This window comes from Osmerus eperlanus, chromosome 1 (assembly GCF_963692335.1).
Source record: "Osmerus eperlanus chromosome 1, fOsmEpe2.1, whole genome shotgun sequence".
Taxonomy (NCBI): Eukaryota; Metazoa; Chordata; class Actinopteri; order Osmeriformes; family Osmeridae; genus Osmerus; species Osmerus eperlanus.
The window spans coordinates 22,200,879-22,225,484 of NC_085018.1; the positions used below are offsets into that span (position 1 = coordinate 22,200,879).

Consider the following 24,606-nt stretch of genomic DNA (forward strand, 5'->3'; position numbering starts at 1 on the left):
TAGTTTGATCTGAGCAGTCTGGTAGGAGTCTGCTCGGTAAAGATATTTGATCTGGCTGGTGGAGAATAAGGTGTGTGAATAAGACATAAGATAAAGTGTATGTGTGTGTGTGCGTATTAATGGCGAAGCTGATAATGAAGCTGGCCATGGAGTGTCATGGAGTGTGAGATTAAACTTGTACATGAACAAATGAAAATTAGTACTGGGTGAGGTGTGCGTGGGGGGGGGGGGGGCAGGGGGGGGCAGCTGATCTCTCAAGAGTAGATGGTGATGACCTCACGGCCTCCACCACGGACCAGGAGGACCCGGTTGAGACCCTCTGTCAGGACCTCCAGGAACTCCATATCTGAGAGGGAAAGGGGTTAGGGAAACTCATGGACACATGCTGGAAGTTTCCACATCATGTGATTGAAGTCAAAGGTCTATCAGGCAGGAAGTCAAAGGTCTATCAGGCAGGAAGTCAAAGGTCTATCAAGCAGGAAAGACAACAACAAAACGAGTCGGAGTGGAGCTGTTGGCTGTGATGTGGGAGAGCACGCCAGTGCCTTTCCTCACAGTGACAGCGACCAATACTTAAGAGCCACAAGGACCTGACTGGAACCATGTCACCTTAAACAAAGTCCCCCCTCCTCCCACCATCCTCCCTGCTGCCCCCCCCCCCCCTCCCACCTGGGAGCTGATCCTGCAGGAGGGTAGGTCTCCAGGAAGAGCCAGCAGCTCAACAGTGGGGCAGAACACCAATCAGGGGGAAGGATACAGTTCTCGTCTCCCGCGCGGTTCTTGGGTGGGCCGGGCATGTTGAGCAGCACCAGCTTGGCATCCTGGGACTTCTTCAGGATGGCACCGTTCAGCCGCAGCGCTGTGTGCATGCGCCTCACATTGGACTGGTTGCTAAGGGGACGGAGAACGACGGCTTAGTCAACTGCAGCATAACATATAGGTTCCGGGGGTTTATATTTCAGCTGTACTGTACATGTAAACATCAATACTAGCTGGTAGAATATTATTGATTTTCACCGACTGTGAAGATAAATTCACAGAGAATAAATGTTCTTCAGTCACTCTCATATGTGGACTTGACATTGACTCTTAAAACAAATCACAATGTTATGTCTCCATGTACAGAATTAAAATCCCGTAGGCAGGGTCTCATGATAATCTGAAGTACTCACAGGTTCTCCCATTCTCTGCAGCATGGCCAGGAGAAAGAACAAAAAGGTGAGGGAGGGTCACACAGAGATCAAACACAGAGGGAAAACACAGAGGTTAAACAGAGATGTAGGGCCAGAATTTACTGGAGCAAAATTGATCAACTTCAGGGAAGAAACACCCCTGTTATTACTCAGAACAGAGAGGGATGAGGAAGACGGTGTCCAAATAAACCATTTCAGCATTTCCCCGGAGAGGAGCTGGTCTTATAAAATAAGATTACGTAAACAAAATCAGATTTGTCCTGTCAGCACTGACATTTCAAAGCTATTGGAACTGCTTTGTCCGCTACTCTGGGTAAATAAACCCTTCTACACTCGTCCAGCCTGCTGTGTTCATCTGAGTCAGTCTCTGGACTCACGGCTTCATGTTGAAGATGTCCTTGATGCCCTCGGGCGTGGCTGCCCCTGCCGGCTTGGCAGGCTCGCCGTCAGACTTCTCCGTCCAGGTCATCTGGACCTGCGTGCCAGGAGTCAGGGTGCTCTCAGTGGTGGGGGTCAGGGGGGAGGCAGGGGTGACCGGGCTGGCCGGGGTGGTGGTGTCATGGATGAGCTGGACCTTTGAGGGGGGGGACACAGGGACAGAGGCAGACTGAGAGGGGGGCAGGAGAGGGGGGGGGGGGGCAGTACATATGGACAAGGAAGGAACCACAGAAGAGGTGGAACCCCAGATAAGGTTGAGGTGGAACCGCAGAGCAGAGGAGATGGTAGAACAAGAACATGAGGAGCAGGAACGGGGTGACACAGATAGCAATAGTGTGTGAAGGTGAGAGGAAAGAGAGAGAGAGTTGTTACTGGAAATCTCAGATGCGTCAGCCAGCCAGCCGGCCAGTCAGCCAGTTGAGTCTTTTTCCATGAACAGCAGCAGAGATGGCTAAAGTACCCTCATCCTTCACTCAAGTACAAGTACAGATACTCATGTTTAAAAATACTCTGGTAAAAGTTAAATTACTGAATACACTTTTTCACTCAAGTTAAGGTAAAGAAGTATGGGCTCTGACATATGATTAAGTAAAATTTAGCCATTACTGCTACCTGTGTGTGTGTGTGGATGGCTGTGTGTGTGTGTGTGTGGATGGCTGTGTGTGTGTGTGTGTGTATGGAAGGCTGTGTGTGTGTGTGTATGGAAGGCTGTGTGTGTGTGTGTATGGAAGGCTGTGTGTGTATGGATGGCTGGATGTGTGTGAGGGCGCCTCCTACCTCCTCCTCAGGTTTCTCCTCCTTGCTGCCCCCCGGCTGCTCCTCCGGCACGCTGAGCTGGGTCGTCACGGCGACAGGGGTCTTACGACGGATCGACCCACGGGAGGAGTCTGCGATACTCTGGATCTGAGGAGCGAGGAGGGGGTCAGAAACTCAGTCCACCCATGAACATACGATGCAGTAACTGGGGGGGGGTTCTTTGGTTAGTGGGTGGTGCACTGGGTGGTGCACTGGGTGGTTTGTGTGTGCCTGCGTGCCTGGCAGGCAGCAGGGGAGGTGGGCAGCAGGTGTCTAGGTGGCTGAGCGGTTAGGGAAGCGGGCTAGTAATCTGAAGGTTGCCAGTTCAATTCCCGGCCGTGCCAAATGATGTTGTGTCCTTGGGCACGGCACTTCACCCTACTTGCCTCGGGGGAATGTCCCTGTACTTACTGTAAGTCGCTCTGGATAAGAGCGTCTGCTAAATGACTAAATGTAAATGTCTACCTCTCTCTCCCGCTCCGTCTTGGTCAGGTTGATCTGCTTGAGGATCTGCGAGCGTTGCTCCATCACCAGGGTCTTCTCGTAGGTGTAGGCTGAGATGTCGCTGTCATGCTGGCGGAGATTACACACACACACAGGGTTGGAGCACACACACATCACAACACACACTTTGGGCTGGTACACACAAACCACAAAACACACGGTGGGCAACTACATCAACACACACTAGGCTAGTTCACACACACACACAACAACACACACCAGGCTAGTTCACACACGCAACAACACACACTAGTCTAGTTCACACACACACAACAACACACACTAGGCTAGTACACACACACACAACAACACACACTAGGCTAGTTCACACACACACACACACACACACACACACACACACACACACACACACACCCACACACACACACACACTAGGCTAGTTCACACACACACAACAACACACACTAGGCTAGTTCACACACACACAACAACACACACTAGGCTAGTTCACACACACACAACAACACACACTAGGCTAGTTCACACACACACAACAACACACACTAGGCTAGTTCACACACAACAACACACACTAGGCTAGTTCACACGTAGGGCCAAGAGATGTGCAAAGACAAAGACACACACACACGCCCCACCTACCATTTCGACCACCTCCACCTGGGCGTCGATGCGGAGGTGGTACAGGAAGGTAGTCAGGTCCTTCTTCATCTGGATACTGTTGTCGTCCAACTGGGCCACGGTGAAGATGCGCATCTTACACTTCCTCCACACCTGAGGAGAAACACATCCAGTCAGGTCACCATTCATCACATCCACTGTCTGTGGTCATTGGTGGTTTGGGGTGTGTATAAGACTCGAGGAGGGCGGGGCGGGTGAGGAAGGCGGGGCATAGAAGGCAGGGCGGGGAGGGCGGGGCCTACCTTGTGCTGGCGCAGAAGGAAGGGAAGCAGCATCAGCATGCCTCCGTCGTGGACGATCCACCAGACATCGATGTGACCCTCAGTGAAGCGCTCACCGTTGGATGGGAACGCTGCAATGTTCTTAGGCACCAGCAGGGCCAGGCTGGCCGCTGTGGTCTCCCGAACCAACTCTACAACACACACACACACACACATCTGGGATGGACATTCTTTATTCTACAAGGATAGGAATGACACTTTTAGTGTCTTCAATCGGGGCGTATGTCCTTAAGGCCAGTCCAGCCCAGCTTAGCCCAACCCAGCCAGAGGGGACTCACCTATGAAGTTCCTCCAGTCCTGGTTCTCCTCAGCCTGTTTCCAGTTGCGAGGCCAGCTGACCAGCACACAGTTGTGCATGAGTCCTCCCAGGCCGCTGGCCTGGAGCAGGTGGGAGGTGGCATCCCGCAGGTTCGAGGACACAGTCACCTGGGAGAAGCCCTTCACCTTCTCTGTCTCCATCGTCTTACGCAGGGCCTGTGGAGGGGGGGGGGGGGGGGGGAGACAGGAAGTGGGAGAGAGTAAGAAACAGAAAAAGATAAGGAGAGAGAAAATGAGAAAATCTCAGAATGTACAAGCCTGTAAGGTCTAGTATTGGGTATTGAGCATAGGGGGACCTGTGTGTGTGTGATTCCCTACCTGCTCAGCTTTCTGGGCCTGTGGGTGGTTCTCCAGGTAGGTGCCCTGCATGGCAGTGCCCACGATGGTGAGGCCCTTGCCAGCCTTCAGCTGGTTGGTCAGGGACAGCAAGCGTGGCTGCTCCACGTTCTGCTCCGCGTCAGTGCTCACCAGAACCAACAGCTGTGGTCTAGGGAGGGGGGGGGGGGAAAGGAGGAAAGAGATCCAGAGAGGTTGATGGGGAAAGGATAGAGGGGAGAGGAGAAGGAAACGTGAACGTTGAAAAAAGAGAGAGGGACATTAAAGAAGAAAATATAAACAGCCCACAAATACTACCCAAACAGGATAAAGTATGACAATGGTAAAGTTAAAAACAGCCTCATTCTCCAGAAACTACTAGTTCAGTAGTTCAGACACCGTCCTCTGGAGAGAGCCGTGTGTGTGACTGTTGTGACAAGGGGGCCTTGTCAGCCATGGGCCTGGCAGCCCGTTGGCCTCGTTACAGGAGCAAAGCCTCAACGAGGCACACCTGTTCCTCATCTACCTCACGCCTGGTGAGTACAAAAGGGGACAAACAGGGGCAATAGGGGGGTTGACATGGTTTTGTGCTACACAGGCTTGCCGTAGGAGGAACGAGACCAACCACATGAGCCAGGAGGGCTGAAGGAAGAGACCCTGGGAGAAAAAGCCGACGTAACTCAGTTTTTGTTAATGTTTTTTTGTTTTGTACCAAAAGGTGCTATTAAAACCCTTTGGCGTACCTTCTCTCTTGGAGTCTGTCTCCGTGCTTCACAGTGTGTGTGAGTGTGTGTGTGTGAGTAAGCGTGTGTGAGTGTGTGTGTGTGAGTAAGCGTGTGTGTGAGTGTGTGTGTGTGTGTGAGTGTGTGTGTGTGAGTAAGCGTGTGTGTGAGTAAGCGTGTGTGTGAGTGTGTGTGAGTGAGTGTGTGTGTGTGAGTGTGTGTGTGTGTGTGAGTGTGTGTGTGAGTGTGTGTGTGTGTGTGAGTGTGTGTGTGTGAGTAAGCGTGTGTCTACCTCCAGTTCTTTGTGTGTGGCGGCCCCTCCTCCAGCCTCATCAGAGCGTAGCGCGCAGCGCTCAGAGAGAGCCCACGGATCCCATCACCCCACTCTTTCTCTGCCCTGAAACACAGTGCATCCACACACATAACACAGTGCATCCACACACATAACACAGTGCATCCACACACATAACACAGTGCATCCACACACATAACACAGTGCATCCACACACATAACACAGTGCATCCACACACATAACACAGTGCATCCACACACATAACACAGTGCATCCACACACATAACACAGTGCATCCACACACATAACACAGGTAACACCACACACAAATCATCCATCACCAATCTCTTATCATCCAATTCCTCTCAACACTGCTGTGTACTTAGTGTATTCTATTCTTCTATAATCTATTCTGTTCTGCTGTATTCTAGTCTACGTTCCTCTCTCTTGGACTGAGGGTGATGGCTGACTATCTTGACGCTCTGGTGGTTTGTGACTTCATCTAGGCTGACAAGACAGCAGACACGCATGTAAACCTGAACTGTCGTCAAGATGGATGATGTTTCTCCCGGCTTCTCCATCGCCTCCATCTCTTCCTCTCTCTCTCTCTCTCTCTCCATTTCTCTTTCCCTCTCTCTTTCCCTCTCTCTCCATCTCTCTCTCTATATATTTTTCTCTCTCTCTCTCTCTCCATCCATCTCTCTCTCTCTCTCTCTCTCTCTCTCTCTCTCTCTCTCTCTCTCTCTCTCTCTCTCTCTCTCTCTCTCTCTCTCTCTCTCTCTCTCTCTCTCTCTCTCTCTCTCTCTCTCTCTCTCTCTCTCTCTCACACACACACCGACAGAAAATCCAATCTGTCCCAGGGGTCGTGCTTCACTCACCCGCGGCGAACTCGATATACTTGTAGATACAGCCAGCGATCACCATGGCAATAATGGCGTAGTACCAGGAGCAGATGAACATGAGGGAGAGACACAAGCTCATCCCCAGGAAGGAGAGAGCCCTGCAGGGGCAGACAGAGAGCCAGTTACACACACACACACACACACACACATGAACACACACAGTAGTGTTTCTGAACTGACCAGTGGTAGAACTTGAAGCGAGGTCTCCAGTTAGGGGTCCTCAGAAGGGTCTGCAGAGCACAGGCCAGGTTCACAAACATGTAGCACATCAAGAAGAACCTGAGAGCAGAGAGGAACACACACACACATCACACACACGGATCACACACACACATAAAGCACAGTTAGCAGCTCATGAAGCGCAGGGTGGAGTTTAAACAGAGAGCCAGCACAGTCATCAGCACAGCACCAACAGCTGACTCAACTCCTCATTCAACAACATGGATGAGTGAGCCGGCGCTGCAGGTGTGCGGCGGCACAGTAACATGGTCACACACAGAGCCCACAGAGCGTGGGCAGAGCAGCGGGGCAGAGCGTGGGCAGAGTGGCGGGGCAGGGCGTGGGCAGAGCGTGGGCAGAGCGTGGGCAGAGCAGCGGGGCAGAGCGTGGGCAGAGTGGCGGGGCAGAGCGTGGGCAGAGCGTGGGCAGAGCGTGGGCAGGGAGTGGGCAGAGCGTGGGCAGAGCGTGGGCAGAGCGGCGTGGCAGAGCGTGGGCAGAGCAGGGGCAGAGCAGGGGCAGAGCAGGGGCAGAGCGGCGGGGCAGAGGGTGGGCAGAGCGGCGGGCAGAGCGTGGGCAGAGCAGGGGCAGAGCAGGGGCAGAGTGGCGGGGCAGAGCGTGGGCAGGGCGTGGGCAGAGCGTGGGCAGAGCAGCGGGGCAGAGCGTGGGCATAGCATGGGCAGAGCGGCGGGGCAGAGCGTGGGCAGAGCAGGGGCAGAGCATGGGCAGAGCGGCGGGGCAGAGGGTGGGCAGAGCGGCGGGGCAGAGCGGCGGGGCAGAGCGGCCGTGCGGGGCCTCACATGGAGAGGATGGGCGCCACGGCGTCCAGGGAGGCGATCAGGATGCCGATCTCACAGATACACGCTGTCAGCAGCAGAGCCCATGTGGGTTCCCCGTTCGCCTTGCCGTGGCCGAAGATCTGGAGACGCACACACACACGTATCACACACACATCAGTCAGGGATATGCACGTCGGTTATACACAATTGGCTAAGCAGTGTGATTGACAGGTGGACTGACCCGGAGGGCGGGGCACTATGCCGTCCCGGGAGATGGCCTGCAGAAGACGTGGAGCGCCAGTCAAACTCTGAAGCCCCGCCCCACAGGTGGAGAAGAAGGAGCCAATCACAATCACCCACGGTGAGGGCCAGGCAAGTGTACCAATCACCAGGTTCCCATTCACCCCCTCTCCAAACCTGGGAAAGATAGACAGGTAACACAGCCAATCAGAACACCAGAAATGTGATATCCCTGCAGCCCTTTGTGAGAGAGGTCACATAGTTGACAATGTAGTCTTAATTGATGTTTCCAGTTGACATGCCTACTGATGTTTTATGCTGTACTAGAAGTATGAAGTATCTAAACATGGCACATTGTTTATGGTGCAATGTGTTAAAGAAGAGTGACATACTTGTCTCTGAGCACCACACCATCAATGCAGGCTCCAAACAGAAACACACTGGACATGTCTGAGAGGCCGAGATCAGGAACATGCACAGACACAACAAGCCCCTGTTCATCTGTCACACACTCATGTTCCTCTGTCTGTGCTAGGAGAGCTACATGCCTGTCTGTGGTAGAACATGGATGTTCCTCTGTTTGTATCTGCCTTGTGTGGATCTTGACAGGCAACACAGAATCGCCAGACACTCAAGTCTGATGGAGCGAAATTGGTCAATTCAAAGCTAAGTTTGCCGTTTTACTCACAAAGCTGTGCTTTCATTAGCATCCGCCGGGGGATAGTCCCTGAAGCAACGCTTCAACACAATGTACACAATACTAACACGCATCCACGATTCTAGATCACGGTCAATTGTTCTTCCATCTCAGCCAGTTTGTAGTCTGTAGATTGGACTAGCTCCCTGCAGTAGCATGCTAGGTCCCCCAGAGGGCGCTGTGGCAGGATACAAACTAAGGAGGTGGTTGTGATGGCACAGATGGTACCGATGGGGATGGATTTCTGTGCATCACGCAGGTCCCCAGACCGGTTAGAACCAGCCATGATCCCTAGAACAGAGGGAGAGACCAAAACAGCAGGGAGATAGAAGGAGAGAGGAAAAATGGTCAGTCACATTATCCACATACACAAACAAAGAGAAAAAGATTCATTACAGTCCTTCACCCGCATACAAAGAGGCAGAAATAGTCTTTCATTCTCCACCTCTCTCTCTCTCTCTCTCTCTCTCTCTCTCTCTCTCTCTCTCTCTCTCTCTCTCTCTCTCTCTCTCTCTCTCTCTCTCTCTCTCTCCTCTCTCTCTCTCTCTCTCTCTCTCTCTCTCTCTCTCTCTCTCTCTCCTTCTTTCACACATACACACAAACACACACCTGTGACGGAGGGGAAGTAGATCCCGACCAGCAGGGTGAAGAAGCTGGAGATGTCAGCCAGGACGTAGCGGTTGGAGTTGGTTAAGGGGTCGTCTACTGACTCCACAGACTCCATGCCCAGCTTGGCCACCAGGGAACCCTTCTCAAGGTAGTTCCCAAACAGGTTCTCTGAGGAGTCAGGGGAGGACATGAGTGGCTTGTGGATGACTTGTATTTGTGTATTTTGTATGTGTATTTTGTATGTGTGTGTGTGTGCGTGTGCGTGTGTCGTCTCACCCCTGAGGATTCCGCTGGTCACCCCAGGGATTCCCTGGATACTGGTCACATTGTTGGCGGCAAAGTACACATCACAGGTGGCGTTGAGGAGCGGCGAATCACAGAACATCTTCCAGAGCTGAGTGGTGACGGTGCCGTTAGCCACCTCCACCGTCTTGGCACACACGTCAAAGTTCTTCCACACCAGAGTCCGGTTCCCCAGGATACACACACTGGAGAGGGGTGGGGTTGACACAGCTGTCACCCAGCAACTCATCATCTGGTGTGTGTGATCGTGTGTTTGAGTGTGCGTGGGATTCTGTGTGTGTGTGTGTGCTAGCTCGGCCCTCACGGGAAGTCGGGTGGGTCGATGGCGGTCTTGATGACCCCGGCGTAGACGGCGATGATGGACAGGATTACGCAGGCGAGGAAGAGCAGAGCCAGCTTGTTGACGTACTTGACCCCCACGAACACCACCAGAGCCATGAAGCTGAGCACGATGGTGCCGTACACACGCATGTTGTTGAGCAGGGCCGCCTCCGCCTCGGGCCCCTCAAGACCCTCCATCTTAAAGATGGCCGCCTGGGGCAGGATATAGGTCTGGAGGAGAGAGGAGGGTGGAGACAGGAGGAAAGGGGGAGAAAGAGAGAGGGAAAAGGAGAGAGTGGGAGAGAGAGAGAGAGAAAGAGAGGGAGAGAGAGGGGAAAAGGCAGAGATGGAGAGCCAGAAAGAGAGAGAGGGGGGAGGCAGGAGGAGGACAACCATTACATGATGGTACTGTTACGCCTCTTCAAACGAAGACTGAAGTAACAAACCCATTTTCCTCTCATTAGATCAAGTCAAGCATGGGATTAATATTCTAAATGGATTTCCCACTATTCTTCATATCAAGGGTTCATCTAAAAATAGAAGCACCCATTAGGAGATCATAAAAACACTAAGTGGCCAATCAGTGTCTGTCACATGCCGTGTCCTTGTTCATCTTTTTACGTAACTGTGGAGAGGGGTCAGTTACGCCGACACAGCTACACTTGAGCAGAAGTTCAGTCCAAGTTGATACGGCCTCATCCAACACTGTCTACTACAGCTAAAAACTGGGGAAAACGTTGTTTTCTCTATCATAGAGACAACAGTAACATATCCGAATAATAACTGAGCCAGCTGTGTGTGTCTGTGTGCAAAAGATCTCTCCTCAGCCGAAGCATCGGCCAGACATCATTGAACTGCTAGCTTTCTGGTGTTGAAGCCGGCTGAGGTCATGTTTCTGTTTGGCTTCCTGACAGGCCTGGTTAAGGCCTGACAGGCTGGTTTGTTTGGAGATACACTGAGTGTTAGATGCAGCGTAATCTAGCGAGCTGGTGGTGGTGTAAGTAGAAGCCCTCCCTCTTGTGTCAAATGGTCACGTTTCCTGAAATAGCAGTGTTTTGTGTTGGCGGAATGTGTGGAAGGATAAACCACATTCGAATCAGGCTTCTGTCTCTTTCTCTATATTTCTCTACTGCCTTTTCACTTTCCATATTTCTATCCCCTCTGCGCCCCTGTCGTCTTCCTCCTCCCTAATTCTTAAGATCCTGTACCCCTCTCTCTCTCTCTCTCTCTCTCTCTCTCTCTCTCTCTCCTCCTCTCTCTCTCTCTCTCTCTCTCTCTCTCTCTCTCCCTCTCTCTCTCTCCCTCCCTCTCTCCTCCCTCCTCCCTCTCTCTCTCTCTCTCTCTCTCTCTCTCTCTCTCTCTCTCTCTCTCTCTCTCTCCCTCGCTCTCCCTCTCTCCCCTCTCTCTCTCTCCCTCCCTCTCTCTCCCTCTCACACCTCTCTCCCTCTCTCTCTCTCTCTCTCTCTCAGGAGATGTTTTCCCCATTAGAAAGGCAGTAGTCCACCTCGGCCAGCTGACCCAGAAGACAGTTCCACACCAGCACAGGCAGCGTCCAGATCCAGACATGGTCGACAGCACCACGGCAACACAGCACTTAAACCAAACGCTCTTAGCCAATGGCATGATTTCTCCCTAATGCCAAATTAACATAATTACCCAGAGCTCAATGCAGCAAGAGGAGCGACAGAGGAGAAAGGAGTGTAGAGAAAGAGGGGGAGGAAGAAAGAGGGCAGGCTGAGATGAAAGATCTTTATGTTTCATCTAGAATTGATTAGAATTCAGTTGAAATAATAGACAGATGGAGAAAATAGCTTCAAAGCTGAACTGGGAGAAGAGAAGACAGTGAAAGGGGGAGGCAGAGAAGAAGAAACACACACGGATTAAAGGAGACAAAGAGGAGGAATTGCAAGATGAATATGGAGCGAGGTGTAGAGGGAAAGAGACAAGGAGGAGCGATGAATGAAGAAGAAGAAGAGGAGGGAGGGAAAGTGACAGGGAGAGAAGTAAAGAGCGAGAGAAAGAAGGACCCGCCACAGAGAGACAGTGAGCGCTGTCTCACCAGCGAGATCTCGATGCAGCCCAGGATGTACATGGCTCCAGCGAAGGTGGTCCCCAGGTAGAAGCAGATGCCCACAGCACCACCAAACTCAGGCCCAGCGAGCGGGAGATCATGTAGTAGGATCCTCCAGCTACACACACACACACACACACACACACACACACACACATACAAACAAGCCCACATACACATATACGACAGCACACCCACACCCACACAAGAATACATGAATTACTAACATTGATGTTCTAATCAAATTCACATTTCATTTTGATGGCCCTTTTAACAATCAGTGCCCCCATGGGCTTCTCAGCTACCCACAGATGTCAATAGATGACAAGGAAATTATACTGATATTGCTGCTGGGGATATATTGACAGGCGTAAAAACAATAATGTAAAAAACAAACACTGAAATGGAATGGTTAACTATGCCCAGCCAGGCACGACGATACCAGCACTGTGCCAACACTGTCTCACCCACCTGGAACCACTCCATTGGTAGCGATGGCACTCATAGAGATCGCAGTCAGCATGGTCTACAGAGAGGAGAGAGAGAGAGAGAGAGAGAGAGAGGAGAGAGAGAGAGAGAGAGAGGAGAGAGAGAGAGAGAGAGAGAGAGAGAGAGAGAGAGAGAGAGAGAGAGAGAGAGAGAGAGAGAGAGAGAGAGAGAGGAGAGAGAGAGAGAGACATCACAGAGTCAGTTTAAATTGATATTATGAAATACTCTACCCTTTATTTAACACTTTCTGACACAATACTGAATGAATGACATTTGCATGTGACGCTGCGTGTTGTGTTGAGCGTGGATGTTCCATCCTCAGAGACAGAACATTTTGGTTCTCCAGTCAGGGGAAGGAACTCTGGACATAGAGAACTTAAGGACAACAGGGAACTGACATCTGTGCACACAAGTTCTGAGGGTAACTGACACAAACACAAAATGACATACACTCACACAAGCACACAAGCACACACTCACACAAGCACATGATTCATATCTGCAGGTTAGGTAAACACCAATACAAGCTGCCAAAAGCTTTCAACGACTCACAGTCACCCAGACTGACTGTGACAGGTCACAGGACCCCATGACACTGCCAGCCCTGTCTGCCTGTCTGTCTGTCTGTCTGTCTGTCTGTCTGCCTGTATGCTGGTCAATCAGCCATCTGCCATCTGTCTGCCTGCAATGTTGCCTGTCTGTGTGTGTAGGTGTATACGTGTGTGTGCAAGGGGTACGTGTGGGAATGTGTGTTCGGTCTGTGTGAGAGTAGCTGGTGTGATGGTTTTATATTAGTCAGTAATGTGGTCCTAATAAGCCAGGTCTCTCCTTAGGGAGCAGATAAGACAGTAATTGTTAAAGTGTTTTATCTGATGGGGACAGCCACAGAGGTAGCTGGAGACAGAGTGAGTAACTATGATGCTGCAGCCAAGAACACACACACACACACACACACTACTGTTTGAATCCTGACAATACTTGATTGACTATCAATCAACTCTTTAACAACCCATTATAAAAGACATATGACAGACAGACAGCTAGACAGAAACACACACAGAGAGACAAACTGACACATGGAGAGACAGACAGACAAACTGACAGGCTGACGTACAGAGACAGGAAGACAAACTGACAGGCAGAATAACCGACAGATACACCGACAAAGAAAAAGAGAGGAAGAGATAGCCAAAGGTAGAGAGACAGAAAGAAGGAGAGGGGAAGAGAGATACAGCAGAAGAGAGGGATGATTGGGGGGGTGAGTGTTTCTGTGTCACCCCGTTTAGTCACTCCGCTTCTCTGCTCCCCAGCGGAGTCACATGACCCTTGGGGCGTCACAACACAGTGTGACATTAACCGACGCTATGAATCAACATCCAGAAATAGCACCTCGGCCGTCTGACCAATGGGATGGCTCCCAGGGTTCAGAGACAGAAGCTGGCCACAGACTGAACTGTGATTGGTCCGATTATCCATTGTCAAAACCAATGGTGTTCAAATCAGGGGCCGGAGGTGGTGGTGTTTCACTGCTGATTTTAAACCCTCATCCTGATTGGTTGACTGATTGATAGATGAGTGTCACTGATTGACCAGAGCCTATTCTAGGATTGCCCAGGGTCTAGTTCTAGTCACCTTTGGGGTTGTCAGCAGTTTGTTTAACAGAGAAATCTAACCCTGTTGCTCTCATGTACCTCTCACCAAACAGATGGAGGGTTTATTCAGCCTGTCTTGTGCTGCAAAGGCCTCGGCAGTTCAGAAGCTGTCCAGGCGGAGCAGCTCTAGGCCCACAGTTTGTGCTCCGATTAAACTGAAACCCTTCAGGGGGACAGAGACACTCACCAAGTCCGTGGACAGCTGTCTGTCTTTCAGATGACTGAAGGACAGTGAGGCAGGTCTGTCGGCCTGCCTGTCTAGCTGTCTGCCTGACTGACTAACTCTTTGCCTACTTGTCTGTCTGTCTGGAAGCCTGCAAGCCTGCTTGCCTGCCTTTTAGTCTGCCGGATTAAACAGACAAACAACTGATTTTCATTAGCGTGCCTTTAAAGCCTCCTCCCGCCCGCCTGCCTTCCCTTCCCCTCGGCGGCCATGTTGTTTTGGTGGCGCGCTGTAGCCCTGTGATAATGACCCCTGGACAACCTTGCTGAGGAGGATGTGATTGGCTCTGACGGGAGCACAGGATACACCCTGAACTCAGGGAGGACATACAGTTTTCATTAGATAAATGTACTACATCTCCTCTCCTATACACATAGCACATTCATATCCTTATAGAAAGATATGGCATTTCAAGGTCTGTGGTCCGCAAGACTAGAGCTGAGGTTCTGCTTGTATAATCCCATAAAAACAAATTCAGATTAGCTAAATTGAGCACTAAAGGTCTATGACTCTGTTAGCGTAGACTCTGGGATCTGTAGTTTAGGAGAATTTGTAGTATAGGATTAGTGTCAACTGTCTAGGTCTAGGAGACCCGCCTATGCAATTTCCAGGCGAGGGTGGCAGTCACATGATAAATCAAGGTGAAAGCACACCCTTTTTTTACAGCAACAGATGATGTCATCACATGGGGAGAAGAAGAATAGGAACCTTGGGGTTACCATGGACGAGGAGCTCTCCCTCACGGCCCACATTGCTGCGGTCTCCCGGTCGTGTAGATTCACCCTCTACAACATCCGGAAGATCAGGAGATACCTGTCTGAGCACTCCACCCAGCTGCTAGTCCAAGCACTTGTCCTCTCCAAGTTGGACTATTGCAACTCGCTGCTCGCTGGTCTCCCAGCATGTGCAACCCGCCCTCTTCAGAGGATTCAGAACGCAGCGGCCCGCCTGGTCTACAATCTACCCAGACGCTCCCATGTTACCCCGCTCCTCATCTCTCTCCACCGGCTACCTATCATGGCCCGTATCAGATTCAAGACCCTGGTATTGACCTTCCCAGCAGTGAACGGGACTGCACCCGTCTACATCAAGTCTCTCCTGCAGCCTTACACCCCCACCCGTCACCTACGGTCTTCTTCAGACAACCGCCTGGTGGTCCCACCGCTCAAGACCGCCCGGTCCCAACACAAGCTCTTCTCCTGTCTGGCCCCCCAGTGGTGGAATCAACTCCCCACCTCCATCAGAGACACTGACTGTCTCTCCACCTTCAAGAAAAGGCTCAAGACGCACTTGTTCCGGGAGTACAACGGTACTTAGGAATGGTTCGCTTGACCCGATGTTAGTTTCCTCAAGGATCACAATGACTCTTGCTCAGAGACTTGTTGCTCTTGTGGTTAGTGGTAACTGATTTAAAATTGTTTGTACTCGCTGTGATATAGTTTTTTATTATTGTTGCTTGTCTTTTTTTCCACAGGTACACTTGCACTTATAGCAGTTCATATTGTTTAATTGTAACTTGTTTAACTACATGCTCTTATGGTTCTTCCCTTTGGGCACTTACTTTGGTTGTTCACAATGTGTGCTTCATGTTTTGGCTACTCACAATGTTTTGTGGCTATCTCGTTGTTATGATCAGTGACTTATGCACTTTGTAAAGCTCTCTCTTGGAAGTCGCTTTGGATAAAAGCGTCTGCTAAATGAATAAATGTAAATGTAAGAACTGTCAAAACACCATCTGTTCCTCATCTGACTGAACAACAAGCATTCCAGTTCTGCATCCTTGTTAGTCTGGACGGCTCTGTAATAAGAATATGACTAGCTAAATAAATAAAGGTTGTGTTGTGCTCCAACCGCTGTCACGCTTGTCTTTCTGCTTCTCTACCTTTTTTTCTTATTTCTCATTTTCCTTCTCCCTTTCCTTCTTCTTCCACTCCCTCTACCTCCGCTGGGCTCCATCATATCGTGGGGTCAGATGCTGGTTGTGAAGTTTTGAAAGGTTGAATGTTTATTTGTATCTATTTTTTGCCATGTATGTGAAAAAAAGTTTGAAAAAACAAAAATTAGAAACTTGTTTTTGGGAAATCTTGAATGGTTTTTTGTTTTGTTTCTAAAAACGTTTTTGCCGTGTGTGTGGAAAAAAAGTTTCTAAAAGGTAAAAAAATAAAATTTACAAAAAAGTTTTGAAAGATTGAAATTTATTTAGGGGAAAGTATGCTCGAAAAAACATGTTTTGAAAGGTTGAAAAAATTATGAAAACGTTTCACTATAATTTTTTCGAAAGGTTGAAAAAAGGTTTGAAAAAACCTTGGAAAGCTTGAATGTTTTTTTGTTTTGTTTGATTTCAAAAAACCTTTTTGCCATGTGTGTGGAAACAAAAGGTAAAAAAACAAAAAAAAAAAAAAAACCTTCAGAAAGGTTTACATTTATATTGGGGAAAAAACTTTCAAAACGTTTCAAATGGTTGTAATTTGTTTTTGCATCATTGATGAGGACTATACTCTACTGTGTTGCAACTCTGCTCCGCTTTAATCTACTCGGTTTTAGGCTTCTCGGTTCTCCCCTCTCTTCCTTTTGCCATCTCTGGAGAAGATGGAGGACGGACACCCCCCACCTCTCCTCACTCCTCCATCCTCCCCCTCTCCTCACTCCTCCCATCCTCCCCCTCTCCTCACTCCTCCCATCCTCCCCCTCTCCTCACTCCTCCCATCCTCCCCCTCTCCTCACTCCTCCCATCCTCCCCCTCTCCTCACTCCTCCAAACCTCCCCCTCTCCTCCAAACCTCCACCTCTCCTCACTCCTCCCATCCTCCCCCTCTCCTCACTCCTCCCATCCTCCCCTCTACTCACTCCTCCCATCCTCCCCCTCTCCTCACTCCTCCCATCCTCCCCCTCTCCTCACTCCTCCAAACCAACCCCTCTCCTCACTCCTCCCATCCTCCCCCTCTCCTCACTCCTCCCATCCTCCCCCTCTCCTCACTCCTCCATCCTCCCCCTCTCCTCACTCCTCCCATCCTCCCCCTCTCCTCACTCCTCCAAACCTCCCCCTCTCCTCCAAACCTCCACCTCTCCTCACTCCTCCCATCCTCCCCCTCTCCTCACTCCTCCTATCCTTCCCCTCTCCTCACTCCTCCCATCCTCCCCCTCTCCTCACTCCTCCTATCCTTCCCCTCTCCTCACTCCTCCCATCCTTCCCCTCTCCTCACTCCTCCCATCCTCCCCCTCTCCTCACTCCTCCCATCATCCTCCTCTCCTCACTCCTCCCATCCTCCCCCTCTCCTCACTCCTCCCATCATCCTCCTCTCCTCACTCCTCCCATCCTCCCCCTCTCCTCACTCCTCCTATCCTTCCCCTCTCCTCACTCCTCCCATCTTCCCCCTCTCCTCACTCCTCCCATCCTCCCCCTCTCCTCACTCCTCCCATCCTCACCCTCTCCTCACTCCTCCCATCCTCCAATCAGGAGGCACAACCTTGAAGTAATGAAACAACTGATGATTTCCCAGAAAATAAAGGCTCATTTTACTCTGATGACAAGACAGCATTCATTATCCTATCTAAAAATACACACACACACACACACACACTTGACTCTATAATTTAAGCGTTTAATATTAACATGAAATACACCAGCAAATGTCTTCAATGTGCAGATAATTTACTGACTCTATTACTAGGCTGTACTAGAGTCAGGAGATGTGAATAATGTCATTGAGGATAATAAATCCCTGGCTCTTCTGCGAACAACCCTCCACACACACACACACACACACACACACACACACACACACACACACACACACACACACACACACACACACACACACGCACACACACACACACACACACACACACACACACACACACACACACACACATCCTCCTGGTAGTGTGAGAGGCAGAATGTCTGAGGTTGTGTTATGTAAGGTGTAGGGGGCTCAGCAGGAGAGAAGAAGGGCTGCACCAACCCTTCAGCCCATCACCCCAGGGCTCAGCACTGAGCAGTGTGACGCGCGCATGTGTGTGTGTGTGTGTGCAAGCTTTTTCCATTCTAAGTTAGTGCAAAAAAAAAACACAGCAATGTGTGTCTGTGCCTGTAATTATGTGTGTGTATCTGGAAGAGAGGGAGAGAGAGAGACAGTCAGCGTGTGTGTGTGTGTACTCTTTGCTCTCACTCCTTGTGATTTCTAACTATGCTTTGATCTCAGAAGGTTTGCACTTTAGTGCACTTCCAGTAAGTTAGGACACGATTTGCATGGATATTAAATACAGTGAACACAATAACATGTCTGTTTGAATAAATGTAGCACATTAGGATGTCTATTAAAGTAGGGTGAAGACATTCTGTACAATCACTAGGGAGGAAAATAACAGCAATCGAAGAAACGAGCATTTTCTAATTGGCTTGGTATTTCTTGTGCTATATTGTTAGTAAATCCCTCCATATGAACAGACTTGGATGTTCTGTCACAGATTAACACGATTGAGAAGCATAGTGCATGAGTGTGTTTCTGTGTGTGAGGATTGAGGGTGTCGTTCTATTATTATCTCTGCAACAGTAAAATCTAGGTTGCTAAAACACGCAGAGGCGTGCAAGCACACACTCGCACACACAAACACACACACACATCTACGCACATACACACCCCAACAAGGGCATGAAGCACATCACAACAATATAGTACGTATAACACACACACACAAGTACAAGAACACAAAAAACATGCACACATACACACAGATATCCCTACACAGACACACACACATAAACAACACAAAAACACATCAGAAGAGGTACACATACCATCTTCTACATCATGCACCTCCAGGCTATGAACAGCTCTATATCTCCGGTGGCTCCTGAAGCAGAAACTGATGCATTCACAAAGCACTGATGGCCCGAAGAGGCCACGCTTGCTACTGACAGGAAATGACACGTCTTCAATAGTGTGGTGTCTAAAGTCTACAGGGAGAGGTGAGTGCAGCTCTCCAATCAGTCGACAAAGAACAACACTCATACTCACACACACGCACACACACACACACTGAGAGACACGACAACAGCCACTAAGGGCATGTTCTCAGACAAGACCATGTCAAACCTGGTCAAACACCATCACAGTGTATCACCTCCTAGCCAGCTGACACTCTGCCTGGGGGATGTGGGGGGTGGTTGTGTGTGTGTGTGTGTGTGTGTGTATGTGTGTGTGTGTGTGTGTGTGTGTGTGTGTGGTCAGGGTTAATTTGGAACAATGGAACAGCTATTGGACAGTTGATCCTTCAGGGACTCTATTTGTTAAGGCCTGTCTGTTCAGCACCTCTACGTCAACAGTGCTAAAGCCCGCGGTTGCTACGGTTACGTTACAATGTAGCTGACCCTGTGGTTGTGGATATGGAGGAGGGTGAACCTTTAAGTACGGCATTTGTACCAAATATATGCTCTGACACTTATGTGTCTTTCAACTTTCCATTTCAATATTGAACGTTGAGATCATGTACTGCCAATTGACTGTAGTAGCACTCTAAGAGGAAGACATGTTGAAATTTAAACATCCTTCAGAGTTCACTGTTTAGGTGTTTAGACATCTACACATTCTATGCACCCTTTTGGAACATCATCCTTGCTGCCCCTCGGAGATCTGAGCCTGTGGGTTTAGAATGGGAATGTGTTTGGACCAGGAAGCAGTGGTGTGCTTGTGTATATCTCAAAGGGTCCAGGAGTGGACATGCCGAGGTGTTGGGCGTCATGGCGACTCACGGTGGAGCAGCAGATGAAGACGATGATGAAGGAGCCGATGACCCCTCCGATCCCCACCATCCAGGTCATCCTGAGGAACAGGATCACGCCGAAGATGTTCTGGATGCAGGGCAGGTACACGCCCATCAGAGTGCCCAGCTGGGGAGCCTGAGAGGAGGGGCACCAGGAAGATGGAGAGAGATGGAGAGAGAGAGAGAGAGAGAGGACGACAGAAGGACAGAAGGAGTTGTTACCTTCATGACTGTCACCTGTGTGTGATTTGCGTTATGTACTATAATTGTTCTTTCAGCACTTACGCTTCAACGAGAAATAAACAGAGACCAGGAAAGAGGCAGCGAGTGAGAAAGAGATAGAGAGAAAGATTCTAACACTTTTATGTGTGTTGGTTACGTAAACGGCAAGTTGTGAAAGAGGTGAGAGAAAAGATGAAGACGTTCCCCTCCTTTCTTCACTGCTTCCCTCATGAAGGAGTTGTGGGGATGGTGCTGGGGCTGGTGCTGGGGCTGGTGCTGTGGCTGTTCTGGGGCTGTGGCTGTGGCTGTTCTGGGGCTGGGGCTGTGGCTGTTCTGGGGCTGGTGCTGGTGCTGGGGCTGGTGCTGTGGCTGTTCTGGGGCTGGTGCTGGGGCTGGGGCTGGGGCCGGTGCTGTGGCTGTTCTGGGGCTGGGGCTGTGGCTGTTCTGGGGCTGGGGCTGGGGCCGGTGCTGTGGCTGTTCTGGGGCTGGTGCTGTGGCTGTTCTGGGGCTGGGGCCGGTGCTGGTGCTGGGGCTGGGGCCGGTGCTGGTGCTGGGGCTGTTCTGGCCCCCTAGTGTGCTCATATCAGCTGGCCTTCCAAGTCGCTTGTATGGAACACATTCAATTACCAATCCTACCTAGCTACGAAGCTGTGCTGAGGACCCCAGAAAGATTAATGGAAGGTTTCACCTCCTGAAGGTTTTTTTGAGGGAGGGATGTGTGTGCTCCTAAGAGTGTGTGTGTGTGTGCTTGTGTGTGTGTGTGTGTGCGTGCTCCTAAGAGTGTGTGTGTGTGTGTGCTTGTGTGTAGTGTACATAATGGTGTGTACTAAAGTTGAAGGACACCCCAGTTGACCTGATTGTGTAATGGATACGTTCATTTCTTGCTCAAGGACGACTCAGCCAATAGAAGGTAATAGCACCGATATCCATTCTCCTAAGTGATGGAGCAGACCTGATGTGTCACATCACAGGATAATAGGCACAGCATCTGTTCAGTCCAGTTTCAATGCTGACCGGCCAAATCCAGTAACACAAATCAGTAGAAAGTGTTCGAGCAAAAAAGTCACACAATCGAGTAAGGCTACAGTGAAACAATCCATTCATGTAAACAAGGTATGACTGCATTTGTGTTGCTTAGAATGCTGTGAAATCAATAGTATTTCCATGCTTGAGTTGGAATCAAAGATGAATAAAGACCATGATAATTCAGCAAGCTCTCACATCGACAGAACAAGGCGAGAACATATGAGCAGCTACCGCTGAAGCTTACACACCAAACCACTCGGGTGTGACAAACTATGTTTTAAAGCTTGTAGGACTAATACTACATACTCTATGTGATCTACGGATGGTGTCACAGCTGAGTTAGCAAATCATTGGGCTTTTTATTCTGTTTAAATCAGTGGAGTGGCCCTCAAATCAAATCTAATGCATATACGTACAAAACAGTCAAACAATATTTGATACATGAATTGGATTTTGGTCAGGAAAGGAAAGTATAAGGTGCTGTTAGGACGGCTTCAGGTTTCTGAACTCAGTGAGAAGAGAACCTTCCAGACAGTACTCTGAAGAGGTAGCAGATGTCGACAAGAGAAACCAGACTTTTAATCGAATCATCTGAGGGAAACACAGGCGTATTGACGAAAACCTGGCAGTAAATGAGTGATATTATGCATGCAAATTGCGGGTGCCTTCCATGTGATTTGATTAGCGCTTTTTGGCTTCCAATATTAATAAGGGATGTATTTATTGAAAGATGCAAGTCTTAACAAGTCACAACAGCAAATTCTAAGTCTCCAAATCACCAGAGAAATAGCTACACATACAGTGAGAGTAAGGGAGAGGGAGAGATAGAGGGAGACAGAGAGAGAAAGAGTGAAATAAAGAGTGGAAGAAAGAGATAGTGCTCTAATTATAGAACAGGACACTCACAAACTGAGTATTAAATCAACTGTATAAATAAAACATCTAACTGACTGGCACATTTGATCTTCTCTGCCTTTTCACGTTCACCCACAGAGATTGAAGCTGGGCAGAATTTGAAAAGAGAGAGAAAAAAAAAGAAAGAAGCACAGACCAGCAGTAGCAACACTCAAGCTGCAGGTCCTGGGATTTGAAGCTCGGTCTCCACAGGTTGGAACATGTGCTCAAGGCTAGGCACCTTGTCAGCCTGCACCTGCTTCATGCTTTAAACAAACCTAAACAGTCCCTCATCACATGGCCTGTGGGAGCAGAGCTGAACAAACCTCCTCCATCTCTGTCATCTCCCCATTCCTAATGCTAAACGCTAGCACAACGTGCCTGTGACTGCATTATGCACTAGCATGGTAGCCATATGCTAGGTATTATCCCAGAAAGGCAAATAGCTAACAACTAGCCTTGCGGCTGTAGCTAAAGGTTAGCACAGCTAGCTTGGTGGTGATGTTATGCTAATGAGAAAGTGCCTGCTGTGGCCTTCAGTATGAGGGGGAGAAAGAGTCGTTCATCACTGTCATGCCAGGATTGAATCTCAATAAAGTTTCGTTTTAAATAATTCAACACTCCCCTAAAGTTTCCCAGCACCTTATGAAGATTGCTGTCGGATATCTCTGTCACATTGACAGTGTGGTAAACAGTCGAATGGCATTTAGATTTTGATAATTAACTGCACTGACATCTACTCTGCATGTCCAAAATGTTAGAATTTGCATAACCCCTCATTCATCACAGCGATAGAACATGACTATAAATAGATCTAGTCATTAGATAAACAACACTCTACATAGCTAGTAATGAAATATATAATTGGTCATTTAAATTCGGTGGCACAAAGGATTGTTATTACTAGCTCAATGGATTTGTTACGTCTATCGTACATGAGCAACCGAAATATAGTATTTGTTCCTACCATTTATTTTATATCTCTAGGTAAAAAATACATTCAAAGCATAATCAAATAAAAAACTGTTGACTCACATCCAAGACAATGAGTTTTAAAACAACTTCTGGTTGTATATGACCCTGTCACTCTACCCTGGCCCCCAAGACTTTGTCCACCACCTGTGGTGCGCTTGATTGAGTTCATTCTGTACGATAAAACCTATAGAGCCATTCTGGAAGCGGCAACGTTGAGTTAAACCAAACATACCTAAACACTCAGGTCCCTCCCTCCTCCCTTGCCTCGGCTCCTACAGATCCTGTATGCATTAGCAGTCAGGTGTTGCAGAGAGAGAGGCAGCCCTGCCATCAGCACTTTGGTGTAACACTCAGAAGTGCTGAAACTGCAGAAACAGCCTCAGGTAGGTGGAGCAGGGGTCAGATTCTTATAACAGGCACATTATTAGACACAACACCTTGTCATCCCCCATTTACATAGGCCCACAATAACGTACGCAACACCTCCCATCCACCTGGGAAATGAAAAGTCCTTTCAAGGTGGTCCCGGGCCCTCACATGAAATATGATTTCTAAAGCTTCAATGGCCCCCGGAGTGCTTTGATGTGGAGTGGTACAATACGGGTCGCTTTGTTAGTCTCCTGTCCTTCGCTGAGTCGACACCTCAGAGGGCGATCGAAACAGATCAGAGAGAGAGAGGCGCTGGACAAAAGCCTTCTGAACGCCCCCCCCCCCCCCCCCCCCCCAGTGTGCTGAGCTGCTGTTGTGACCGTTGTCACGACCTCGACAACTACCCTCGACACCCCACTTGCTTACACAAGGGTTCATATAGTACTTTGCACACACATAGTATGATATATGTTTTATATACAGTGTAGTATTGCTTGGGGAAAGGTAGCAAGTTTCCCCCATGATGCTACCTTAGAATATGAATTCTACAAAAGAGCGTCTCTAATTGGAGAGCTGTGCTGTGATGAGATATTCAGGTGCACTTTTGCTCCCATCTGGGCCCCTGATCGCCTTCATTTGGACCACACAACTTCCAGGGCTGTCTAAACACCTGGGATGAATTCAGTCGGCGAAAACAAAATGGAGTGGGATCTGTAATGGTGGCTCTGTAATGAGTTAACATCGTAGGAACGGCAGCAGCAGATGGGACTCCCGTCTCTGTGTGTTATTGAATCAACATCTCTCCTGTGGGGAATAGATAGACTTGGTGTTTATAGTTAGCCACAGCGCAGCTCTGGCGTCATTCTCATTCAATTGGCTTTTCATTTTGCAGGGCGGGAGAGCTCAGTCACGGGCATGGGTCCTGGGGAATATGTAGGGGGGTGGTGGTGGGGGGGGTAGCTGGAGCTGGGAGAGGGGCTGGTGGCTGGGGAGGCAGGGGGAGCTGGGAGAGGGGCTGGTGGCTGGGGGAGGATGGGGGGCAGGACAGGGGCTCATGGCTGGTGATTTCCCCAGGGACTGGGCTAGTTTAAGCAGAGGGACCAATTGCTGCAGCACAGCCACAGGTAAGCAGGCAGTATGGAGGGAAGGAGGAGGGAGGAAGGAGGGGTGGAACAGCTGCCCAACTGCCCCCTGGGATTCAGAGTCAAGCCAGAGATGACTGGCTCAGATGTTCAACTGCTGTTACATTACAGACCACTTCAGCGCAGCTGCACCAGGACAAGTATCTAGCCCCTGGACTCCAGCCTCTGACCTCCTGCCTTTAGCCCCAGCCCCTT

General features: G+C 49.6%; 1 protein-coding gene across 1 annotated transcript; it reads right to left on the bottom strand.

The window, feature by feature from the left end:
- Nucleotides 1–124: 124 nt before the first annotated feature.
- slc12a5a (solute carrier family 12 member 5a) lies at nt 125–20,011 on the bottom strand. The gene is given in 25 exon segments (XM_062459253.1): nt 125–346; nt 758–891; nt 1,173–1,187; nt 1,571–1,767; nt 2,409–2,534; nt 2,892–2,999; nt 3,552–3,683; nt 3,833–4,002; nt 4,150–4,345; nt 4,508–4,676; nt 5,519–5,624; nt 6,401–6,519; nt 6,602–6,700; nt 7,438–7,566; nt 7,669–7,833; nt 8,049–8,106; nt 8,546–8,644; nt 8,963–9,130; nt 9,239–9,450; nt 9,570–9,817; nt 11,646–11,743; nt 11,746–11,775; nt 12,129–12,183; nt 19,773–19,919; nt 20,006–20,011. Coding segments are annotated over 25 exon segments (3,078 nt in total). The 3' UTR covers nt 125–254.
- Between the last annotated feature and the right edge of the window lie 4,595 nt (nt 20,012–24,606).